Source organism: Schistocerca gregaria, chromosome 4 (genome assembly GCF_023897955.1).
Source record: "Schistocerca gregaria isolate iqSchGreg1 chromosome 4, iqSchGreg1.2, whole genome shotgun sequence".
Taxonomy (NCBI): Eukaryota; Metazoa; Arthropoda; class Insecta; order Orthoptera; family Acrididae; genus Schistocerca; species Schistocerca gregaria.
The window spans coordinates 412,436,456-412,449,128 of record NC_064923.1 but is presented as its reverse complement, the minus strand read 5'-3'; the positions used below and the strand labels follow the sequence as shown (position 1 = coordinate 412,449,128).

The window sequence follows — 12,673 nt, the reverse complement described above, 5'->3', positions numbered from 1 at the left end:
CTTGTGTGAATGCTCTGAAAAGCTTATCATTTGCATATCACAACATCTTCTTCCTGTCGGTTAAATTTCGGTCTGTAGCACGTCATCTTCGTGGTGTAGCAATTTTAATGGCCAGTGGTGTATATAAATATAACTCTTTCTAAAATCGGGACCACACCGTACTGTCACCGTGATTGTAGCGTCTTACAATCACAAAAGAAGAAACTCAGTCTTTCTGTTACGTGTTTATGCTGGACTGAGAAAAATTTACTTTACGAGAATCGTAAGAACTTTTTTGTGGGGCATTGGAAAATTCTGTAACTTTAGATTTTCACTACTAATACATAGGGTGAACATTAATAATACCGACATACTGCAAGGACGGATTCCTGACTGGAAAAGGAGGAAAGAAGGTTCTGTGAACACGTGTCTGACAATGTATCGCTGCCCCTGTAGACGGCGCTGACGAATGAAATTTCCTTTGACCAAGTGCTGTGTGTCCCTTGAGTCCTGCAGGTTGTGTGATTGACCCAGCGTACTTTAAGCAGCAGAATGGTCCAGTATTTATGCCAGGAACATGCCGAGACGGTGTTCGTGTACAGACAAGCAAATGGAAACGGTTGAGAGGCAGCATGGATACACCAAAACAAGTATCCTCTCAGACACCAACCGCATCACACAACATTTCGAACCATCTTTGGACTTTGTGTGATAATAGGTCCTTTCAGACAAACGAACGTACAAGGACGCGGAGGACTGTTTGTACACTGGGTTTGGAGGACCGGATTGAGAGAAACCCTAGTACAAGCTCTAGGCAAGTGGCCCGCCAACATGGTGTAAGACAAAGTACTATTATGTGTATCCAGCACGACAGCCTCTACTGTCTTTGTCACCTGCAACGAGTACAACGATTATCAGCACCGGAGTCAGCAGTTCGTGGTCTTGGCGGTAGCGTTCTCGCTTCCCGCGCACGGGGTCCCGGGTTCGATTCCCGGCAGGGTCGGGGATTTTCTCTGACTCGTGATGACAGAGTGTTGTGTGTTCTTCATCATCATTTCATCGTCATTGACTTGCAAGTCGCCGAAGCGGCGTCAACTAAAAAGGACTTGCAATAAGGCGGCCGAACTTCCCCGCATGGGGCCTCCCGGCCAACAATGCCCTACGATCATTTCATTACATCAGCAGCGGATTTACCTCTACAGGAAGGATTTTGTCAATGTTTTTTGCACCAGGCCTTCACAGCTGTGGGATATGTCATCTTTACCGACGAAGCAAACTCTACCTCAACTGAAATCATCAGACTGCATAATCGTCATCTGTGGACTACGGGCAGAGGAACTGTCATTCGTCAGCGTCATCTACCCTGGCAACGAAGCATTTCCAGTCACATGTTCAAAGGGCCATTTTTCCCTCCAATTAGAGCCAGGAATCCGGTCCTGCAGTTTGTTGGATTTATTAACGTTTGTTTGCCTATAAACCATTAAAATTTCGTTGATATCGGTCGAATATACTGTACTTCAAGCTCTATAGTTTTGAAGTGAGCAGTTCATAGCTAACATGCCGAAAACCGGGCAACCCTAATTACAATCTACACTAAATAATATATATTGAACTTCATAACCAAATTGCTCCTTGTAGCTTAAGGCGAAATAAAACAGGAAAAATACTGGTATAAATCATTTTGCGTTAGGACTATTGGTTTGCTTGTAATTAATACTTGCACTCGGGTTTCCATGAGAAAAGATCCAATACTACGTCCTTTTGGTTCACTGTCTCGTGACTGACAATACTGATACAGACGACAGTGCGGCATCATGCAGCTGCTAGAAGATTTTGCAAATTATACGTAAAATCGTAAACTGATTTTGACCTCTCGGTGGGGAAGGGGTGCCATTGTGGTGAGCATGTTCTGGAGGTGACGTGGTGTACTTACAGGTGGAGCCGGTGAGGTTCCCGCAGTAGCGGGAGCCGCCCTCGGGCACGCAGGACTCCATGGCCAGCCAGTCGGTCTGGCAGAAGGCGCCGTCCGAAGGCTGCTTGCCCACCACCAGCTGCTCGGCTGCAACAAGGCGCACCGCAGATTCCATTAGATTAGATGTACTTTTCGTTCCAATTGATCCATAGTGAGATCATCCTCTGGAACGTGGGACATGTTAGAAAGCAGGAATACGCAATAAAAACGTACAAAATAAGAACAAATATGCTAATATATCTTACACAGATCCCAAATAAAGCTGCTGTTGTGGATGTGGGATAGGTCTAAAAAAATCTTAAGCATTTTTGTATTTAAAAGGATATAAAACTTGTCATCAAACATTAAATGTTCAAAACTCCTATGTGCATATGATAATTTTTAAGGTATTGTAGCCTCGCATCATCAAATAATAATAATAATAATAATAAAATTAAAGCACTTGTTTACAATGATCTCATTACTGCACAAAATTTGCGCAGAAGTCAGATTGTACACAATATTCACATTATGCGATATTATTAATAACAACACGCATCACTCGGTTCTGCTAAGAAATTCATCGATGGAGCTGAAGTAACTGGCCATCAATAGATCCTTTAGACTATTCTCAAACTGAGGTTTTTTATTAGTTAAACTTTTTATGGTTTCTGAATGTTATTGAAAATGTCTATTGCCGAATAGTGGACAAATTTCTGAACCAAAGTGACTGTAAATCTTTGTCAAAGGTATTCTTATTTCTCATATTGATTCAATGAACTCAGTTGTTGGCTGGAAAAAAAGATATCTTTTTAATGGCAAATTTCATTAAGCAATAAATATATTGGGAAGCAGTAGTAAGTCTCCTCATTTTATTAAACAGCCCTTTGCAGGACGTTCTAAGTTCATACCAGACATAATTCGTATTGGATCTTTTTGGAATCGGAAAATTTTGGCTTGCTTGATAAATTACCCCAGGAAATAATCCCGTATGGCACTGTGGAATGAAAGTAAGCATAGTACTCTAGTTTTTTTTTTATTTTTATACCACCAATGTCTGACAACACCGACATAGCAAATAGAGATTTGTTTAGGCGCTTCAGCAGTCTGTAGTATGCCCCTCCTTTTTAATTTAATATAAAGCTGTAATCCGATTAACAGAGTCAACTTCTTATATCTGCTCGTCGTGATATTTCAGGCATATATTGGCATGAAAGCTTTTACAAGTTATGAACTGCATAAAATATATTTCTCCGAGGTTTAGTGTCGAGGAATTGGTTAGGAACCATTTATTAATGTCCATGACAATTTTATTAGCCTATCTTTCTAAGGCTGTGCTTGATTTACTATTTACTACAATGTTGTATCATCTGCAGACAAAACAACCTTGGCATCTGATAATGTTACTTTTGAAACGTCATTGATATATACAAGAAAAACTAGGGGCCCTAAAATAGAATCTTGGGGGATACCACATGTTATTGGCTCCCAGTTGGATGATACCTGACAGCTTAATATATGTCTCTTTCCTATTGGGACTCTTGTTTTCTGTCAGAGATAGAGGACTTGAACAATTTTGCAGCATTTCCTGTTAGACCATAATATTCTAATGTACTTGGAAGGTTGTTGTGATTTACACAGTCAAATGCCTTTGAAAGGTTACAAACTATACCAATAGCATGTAATTTATTATATACATACATCTATCTGTAGATTAGCACCTCTGACGCCTACTGAGCAACAACTCACATTGTGCCAACTCTGCAGAAAATACACATGCGAGTAGAGTAAAGTTTTGTGTCGGATATTGCTGTCTAATTATGTTCTTGGTCTCCCTCCGAATCAGAGAAAACGAGCTCGCAACTGCAATCACTATCGAGTGCACTGACACAGCGAGACTTGAGATTCCGACATAAGCAACACTCTCATGTCTCTATAGCTAGACTTCTGATCAGAAGTATCCGGATACCCCTATGGATTGTGGAATTCACCTCTAGATGTCACGGGAGGCGGGGAACGTAGTATTGTCAGTAGAGAAGCAGTAACAGTAGAATGGAGCCGTCAGGATAAATCAGTGAGTTTGTGTGCGGACTAGTCGCTGGATGTCATGCGACTGTGAGTTGGAAATGCGAAGGAATAGCCACAGCGAAACCAAGACCTGGCTCACCTAATATGTTGATGGACGGGCACCGTCCAGCATTGCAGAGGGTGGTTGCAAAAAATCGCATGAAAGAAGAAAGAATAACTCGTTAATCCCAAAGTGCTACCAGCAGTCCGACTAGCACAATGAGTGCACGCAGGAGCTCCTCATAAGTTACACATTTTTCTAGTCGATGCTACGCAACACTTCAGGTTACGTAAAGAGTGATGCCACTGAAGAGTGGATGACGGGAAACGAATGTTTTGGAGTGATGAACCACACAGTACCCTGTGAATGGCTTTGGTGAATGCCAAGACAACTTTACCTGCCATCATATATACAAGGTGGTCCACTGATCGTGACCGGGCCAAATATCTCACGAAATAAGCGTCAAACGAAAAAACTACAAAGAGCGGAACTTGTCTAGCTTGAAGGGGGGAACCAGATGGCGCTATGGTTGGCCCACTAGATGGCGCTGCCACAGGTCAAACGGATATCAACCGCGTTTTTTTAAATATAGGAACCCCCATATCTTATTACATATTCGGGTAGTACGTAAAGAAATATGAATGTTTTAGTTGGACCACTTTTTTCGCTTTGTGATAGATGGCGCTGCAATAGTCACAAACGTATAAGTTGGTGGAATCACGTAACATTCCGCCAGTGCGGACGGTATTTTCTTCGTGATGTATTACCCGTGTTAAAATGGACCGTTTACCAATTGTGGAAAAGGTTGATATCGTGTTGATGTATGGGTATTGTGATCAAAATGACCAAAGGGTGTGTGATATGTATGACGATCGGTATCCTGGACGACATCATCCAAGAGTCAGGACCGTTCGCCCGATAGTTACGTTATTTAAGGAAATAAGAAGAGTTCAGTCACATGTGAAACGTCAACCACGACCCGCAACAAATGATGATGCCCAAGTAGGTGTTCTAGCTGCTGTCGCGGCTAATCCGCACATCAGTAGCAGACAAATTGCGCGAGAATCGGGAATCTCAAAAACGTCGGTGATGAGAATGCTACATCAACATCGACTGTTTATTTATTTATTTATTTATTGTTCCGTGGGACCACATTAAGAAATCTCCATGGTCATGGAACGAGTCAATACATGAAATTATAACACGATTGTAGAAACAGATAAAATGAAATATAAGAAACATATTCAGTTGTAGATTGTAGAAACAGATAAAATGAAATATAAGAAACATATCCAGGCGACAAGTCGTTAATTTAAATAAAGAAAATCAAGAATGTAACACTGGAATTTGCTTAATTTTTTAGCTCTTCCAGGAGCTCCTCGACAGAATAGAAGGAGTGAGCCATGAGGAAACTCTTTAGTTTAGACTTAAAAGTGTTTGGGCTACTGCTAAGATTTTTGAGTTCTTGTGGTAGCTTATTGAAAATGGATGCAGCAGAATACTGCACTCCTTTCTGCACAAGAGTCAAGGAAGTGCATTCCACATGCAGATTTGATTTCTGTCGTTAACTGGGTGAAAACTGCTAACTCTTGGGAATAAGCTAATATTGCTAACAACAAACGACATTAAAGAAAATATATACTGTGAGGGCAATGTCAAAATTCCCAGACTATTGAATAGGGGTCGACAAGAGGTTTTCGAACTTACACCACACATAGCTCGAACAGCCAGTTTTTGAGTCAAAAATACCCTTTTTGAATCAGAAGAATTACCCCAAAACATAATACCATGTGACATAAGCGTATGAAAATATGCGAAGTAGACTACTTTTCGTGTTGAAATGTCACTTATTTCAGATACTGTTCTAATGGTAAGTAAAGCGGCATTTAGTTTCTGAACAAGATTCTGAACATGGGCTTTCCACAACAGCTTACTAGCTATCTGAACACCTAGGAACTTGAACTGTTCCGTCTCGCTCATAATTTGCCCATTCTGTCTGATTAAATATGAGTTCTTGTTGAATTGTGAGTTAGAAACTGTAAAAACTGGGTCTTACTGTGATTTAGCATCAAATTATTTTCCACAAGCCACGAACTTATTTCATGGACTACATTATTTGACAATGTTTCAGTATTACACACAAGATCCTTCACTACCAAGCTGGTGTCATCAGCAAACAGAAATATTTTTGAATCACCTCTAATACTAGAAGGCATATCATTTATATAAATAAGAAACAGCAGTGGCCCCAGCACCGACCCTTGGGGAACGCCCCATTTAACAGTGCCCCATTGGGACTGAACATCACTACCACTCTCAATATTGCGTATAATTACCTTCTGCTTTCTGTTCTTAAAGTAAGAGGCGAACCAATTGTAAGCTACTCCCCTTACTCCATAATGGTCCAACTTATGCAGTAATATTCTGTGGTCAACACAGTCAAAAGCCTTCGTTAAATCAAAGGAAACACCTAACGTTCGCAACCTTTTATTTAATCCGTCCAAAACCTCACAGAGAAAAGAGACTATAGCATTTTCAGTTGTTAAGCCATTTCTAAAACCAAACTGTACATTTGCCAGCAAATTATGTGAATTTAAATGCTCCAGTAACCTTGTATATACAACCCTCTCGATAACTTTAGCAAACACCGATGGCATAGAAATAGGTCTATAATTGTCAACATTATCCCTGTCTCCCTTTTTATAAAGTGGCTTCACTACCGAGTACTTTAATCGGTCAGGAAACCGACCACTCCTAAAGGAAAAGTTACAGATATGGCTAAGTACTGGGCTAACATACATGGAACAATACTTCAGTATTCTGCTAGATACCCCGTCATATCCATGAGAGTTCTTGGTCTTTAGTGATTTAATTATTAACTCAATCTCCCTCTTGTCAGTATCATGGAGGAGCATTTCAGGTAACACTTTTTTCTACGAGCGCTATATGATTTCCTGTTGGAACTAGGTTTCTATTTAGTTCACCTGCTATATTCAGAAAGTGATTATTAAATACTGTACATATATGCGACTTATCAGTAACACGGACATTCCCACTACGCACTGATTCTATATCCTCGACCTGTCTCTGGAGACCAGCCACTTCCTTTACTACTGACCATATGGTTTTAATTTTATCCTGAGACTATGCACCAGGAATTGCATGGCGACGACTTTGAACGTCGTGTACAGTTCTGTCACCGTGCACAATAGAAATTACGGGACGATGACAGATTTTTTGCACGCGTCCTATTTAGCGACGAAGCGTCATTCACCAACAGCGGTAACGTAAACCGGCATAATATGCCCTATTGAGCAACGGAAAATCCACGATGGCTGCTACAAGTGGATCATCAGTGACCTTGTCGGGTTAATGTATGGTGCGGCATTATTGGAGGAAGGATAATTGTCCCCCATTTTATCGATGGCAACCTAAATGGTGCACTGTATGCTGATTTCCTACGCAATGTAGGACTATTACAGCGCCATCTATCATAAAACGAAAAAAGTGGTCCAACAAAAACATTCATATTTCTTTACGTACTACACGAATATGTAATAAAAATGGGGGTTCCTATAAAAAAAAAAACACAGTTGATATCCGTTTGACCTATGGCGGCGCCATCTAGCGGACCAACCATAGCGCTATCTGGTTTCCCACTTCAAGCTAGATTAGTTTCGTTCTTTGTAGTTTTTTCGTTTGATGCTTATTTCCTGAGATATTTGGCCTGGTCACTATCAATGGACCACCCTGTATAGTGCCAACAGTGAAGTACAGACGGGGTGACGTTACAGTATTGGAGATTTTCTCGCGCTTGGAGTATGGTTCCCTTATTGCGCTTAAGAAAATGCTAAATGCCGAAAGATATGAAGACATTTTACAGTACTGTGTACTGATTACAGTAAAGGAACAGTTTGGAGACGATGATTAATTGTATCATCATGATAATGCGCCCTAGCATAACGCACCGCCTGTGGGGTTATGGTTGGTAAGCCATAAGATTACTGAAATGGACTGGCCCGTCAAGAGTCCCGTCCTGAAGGTAATGGAATACCTTTGCGGTGAGTTAGAAGTCAACTTCGCTTCAAAGCGCAGCATATAACATCACTACATTCTCTGGTTTCGGCTGCTGGGGAGAAATGGGTTGCCGTTCTCCCACAGACATTGAGACACCTCTCTGACATTGTTAACAGCAGAAGTCAGAATGTAGTAAAGCTAAGGATGGACACACCCCGTATTAATGCCCACAAATAGGTTTCCAGATACTTTTGATCAGATAGTGCGTAAGTTTTCATACAGACAATACCTTAAATGTGCAATTCAAATGAGAATACACAAACGTAACAAGAAACTGAAACAACTCAGGAAAATACGAACACCAATTTACAAAACAGGCGTGTGAGCCATCCACTCTGACAACAAGTTGAAAAATTTTCTGTCTAACAATTTAACAAGAACATTTGTTCTATACAGAATTTTAAAACACACCTCACATTCGTCTCATCAACACGTACAGTAGAGAGCCGAACAATCGATATATTGTGTGCTGTCCTCTATGTCAACATGCAGGACGTTTCGTTGTTATGAGGGATGATCAAGAAGTTTCCGGTGCTTATGTACCCTCATCCGTTTCGCCATGGTTGCATATCCACTGTAGCAACACTCTCTAGCGGAAACCTTTTGGTCGCCCTTTATATACAAGCGTTGCCCAGAAAGCAATTCACCTCATTTTTTTCTTCAACAATTCCTTACTGAAAATAATGAGAACTACACACCAAAGAATGGTGTTTTATCTACACACTCTATCTTTCCATGTAATCTCCATCTCGTTCAATGGCCTCCCTCCAACCGAAAGAAGGGCGTGTATGCCCTGTCGGTACCAATCCTTGTGGTGGCGGAGCCAGTGCTTCACGGTGTGAATCACGTCCTCAGCGTCTTCAAAATGTCTTCCACGAAGGTCATCGTGTCTGCTTCTGTCCTGGTGAGTGACAACATTAGCTCCCTGCAACATGTCGGGCGTGGCAGCTGTGAATTGTCTCCCCGACCGCTGCAAATCGTGGAGCTCCGTCTAGCCGCCTTGTGATGATCTCACCCTCCGTGCCCAGAGACTGTCTGTACTTCTGTCGACAGCATATGCTCCATAGACTTTGCACGAGCGTTTGTAATATTTGACACAATTTCTTTCTCTGCAGAGATAAATTCAATGACAGCACGTGCTTGTAACGTACATCACCGCGCTCACTCGCTCACTCAGGAGACTTCAAGTAACACACATGTACGTTTTGCATTCGTAGCTATGTTTTCGGATGAGGAAAAAATGCTATAGGCAACCCTCGTATGCTAACTTGCTATTAGTAAATTACTTATGACAAATAAGTGGAAAAATGTGCGCATCATAGGATCTGAAGTGATTTGTTATGAAGCTAATTGTTCCGAATGTGGTGGTTGGAAACGTGTTACTCAACGGAAAACAGATTGCGACGAATCATGATTCGCATCCTGCATTTGCTTAGAACTTTTTTATCCTGGACTTGGAGCAAATGAGCACATCTTAGGAAGAAACATGAAAAAGCAATAGAAAATTTTTGCCTTCATGTTAGGCATCTGTCACCAGGATATGGGTTCCCATGACATGCATGGCACTAGTGCATGCTGCCATATCCCAACAAACCATCGATTTGTCAGCTCTCTAAAAACGTGGCATTTGCGTTAAAGGTGAGGACAGCGCTCATTGTGAAAGCGACAGTATATTATTGCTTTTTGAGTGCTGCTTTGTAAGCTTGCTTTGAGTCCAGGTTGACAAATTTCCGATCAGTTTCAGGTTATGAATGTAATGCATGGAGGATGGTTAACTCAGTAACACTGTGTTGTATTGCAATGTGGCTGTGAACGTATGCTTCATGTCAATATCGTTATTCCGTAGCGGGCGGTTACCATGTAATCGTTGAGTAACACAGCTCGAATCATCACCTGTAAGGGCATCTAGCTCTCTTAAAAATCACTGTAGACTCTTATGTTCTGCATATGTTTTCCTATGTATTTGTCACAAGGAACCTGCTCATGGCGAGTTAGCACATAATAACGAAATATCTTGCATATTGACTAGAGGATAGCAATTAGTTTGTCAGTTGGTCGGCCCTCTTAATGTATGTGACAATGAGACGAATGTGGCCTGTGGTTTAATACACAACATTAAAAATGTGTATTTAATGAAAGAAACACAATGTAACCTTCTGTTATACATCATTACAAAGAGTATTTAAAAAGGTTTTTTTTCACTCAAAAACAAGTTCAGAGATGGTCAATATGGCCCCCTCCAGACACTCGAGCAATATCAACCCGATACTCCAACTCGTTCCACACTCTCTGTAGCATATCAGGCGTAACAGTTTGGATAGCTGCTGTTATTTCTCGTTTCAAATCATCAATGGTGGCTGGGAGAGGTGGCCGAAACACCATATCCTTAACATACCCCCATAAGGAACAATCGCAGGGGGTAAGATCAGGGCTTCTTGGAGGCCAGTGATGAAGTGCTCTGTCACGGGCTGCCTGGCGGCCGATCCATCGCCTCGGGTAGTTGACGTTCAGGTAGTTACGGACAGATAAGTGCCAATGTTGTGGCACTCCATCCTGCTGAAATATGAATTGTTGTGCTTCTTGTTCGACCTGAGGGAACAGCCAATTCTCTAACATCTCCAGATACTGTAGTCCAGTTACAGTAGCACCTTCGAAGAAAAAGGGACCAAAAACTTTATTGGCTGAAATGGCACAGAAAACGTTCACCTTAAGCGAGTCACGTTCATACTGAGCTGTTTCCCGCGGATTCTCAGTGCCCCATATACAGACATTGTGACGGTTGACTTTCCCGTTAATGTGGAAAGTTGCTTCATCACTAAACACAATCTTTGAAACGAAAGATTCATCTGTTTCCATTTGAGCACGGATAAAATCACAGAAATCGATTCTTTTAATCTTATCAGGTGCAGACAGTGCTTGAACCAATTTCAGACGATAAGGTTTCATAACTAACCTTTTTCGTAGGACTCTCCATACAGTTGATTGTGGAATTTGCAGCTCTCTGCTAGCTGTGCGAGTCGATTTTCCTCGGCTGCGAACAAATGCTTGCTGGATGCGTGCTACATTTTCATCACTCGTTCTCGGCCGTCCAGAACTTTTCCCTTTGCACAAACACCCATTCTCTGTAAACTGTTTATACCAAAGTTTAATACACCACCTATCAGGAGGTTTAACACCATACTTCGTTCGAAATGCACGCTGAACAACTGTCGTCGATTCACTTCTGCCGTACTCAATAACACAAAAAGCTTTCTGTTGAGTGGTCGCCATCTTAGCATCAACTGACGCTGACGCCTAGTCAACATCGCCTCAAGCGAACAAATGTACAACTAAATGAAACTTTATAGCTCCCTTAATTCGCCGACAGATAGTGCTTAGCTCTGCCTTTTGTCGTTGCAGAGTTTTAAATTCCTAAAGTTGTGGTATTCTTTTTGAATCACCCTGTATTCTGTGTAGAGTATAATTGTCTAAACTGTCTGGCAGAAAATTTCAGTGTTTTCTCACTGTGACTGCCTCTTCCATAAGTGCTATAACTGACCACTTACTGTTTCAACTCTTCGTTCCATTCGTGTATTTGTATTTTAGGTGTATATTTTAATGTAATGCATATACGAGCACCTGTACGTTTTGCAGGCTTGAGGACGCTTTCATGTGCAGATTTGAACAAGGCTACGAGAGAGGAAGTGGGATTTTACTGACATTTTAGACAGTTAATGCATCGATTTAAAACATTTCGACGCGTTTTTTCTCAAAATATTTGTCAGTATAGTAGTAGTGGTTGCTGCGATGGTTCGTTGGAAACTCCACTTCCGAGTTCATTTCTTCCAGTGTCAAACAACTTGTTACACCGTTATTTGGATCACACGTTAAACTAGAGGTACACTTCTAAAGCGGTTCTAGGCGTTTCAGTCTGGAACCACGTGACCGCTACGGTCGCAGGTTCGAATCCTGCCTCGGGCTTGGATGTGTGTGATGTCCTTAGGTTAGTTAGGTTTAAGTAGTTCTAAGTTCTAGGGGACTCATGACCTCAGATGTTGTCCCGTAGTGCTCAGAGCCATTTAAACCATTTTTTACACCTCTAAATGGCCTTCTAAGCCCATACCCAGATCAAAACAATATCATCTCCAATAGAACAATGGATAAAGTTTAAAGAAACGCTGTGCTGATTAGCCATCGTTTGGCTTGTTGTGGTTTACTCACACAGGATTTGAAGTTGAAAGGAGTGGGGGTTCAGATGCCCACCAGCCACTTGTTTAAGGATTTCATGATTTCCCGAAAACCATTTCAGGCTTTGATAGTGGCAGAACGATACCGTCCTCAATTATTTTCCAAACTAACTGCATGACATCGGGGATGACCAGATATTAAACTAAACTCCTTCTCTTCCTCCTCCAGTAGGACAATGGCTAATGGTTAATAGACCATCGTTTGGACTGGTGACTGTTGCTGTTTACTCACACAGGATTTGAAGTTGGAAGGAATGGGGTTCAGACTAGGACGACTGATGAAATGCTGGTGTATCGATATGTTATCCAATAAATATCGATATTCACGGGAAAATACTTTTAACTGATATATCGATACCGAAATGGCAATAC

The 12,673-nt window shown here is 41.4% G+C and overlaps 1 protein-coding gene across 1 annotated transcript in view; it reads right to left on the bottom strand.

The window, feature by feature from the left end:
• The window catches only part of LOC126267754 (neuropilin-2-like), a 215,524-nt gene that overhangs the window by 82,277 nt on the left and 120,574 nt on the right, over window positions 1–12,673 (bottom strand). The window contains exon 3 of the mRNA XM_049973058.1: window positions 1,913–2,038. Within this exon, the coding sequence (XP_049829015.1) occupies window positions 1,913–2,038 (126 nt within the window). The remainder of the gene's footprint in view (window positions 1–1,912; window positions 2,039–12,673) is intronic.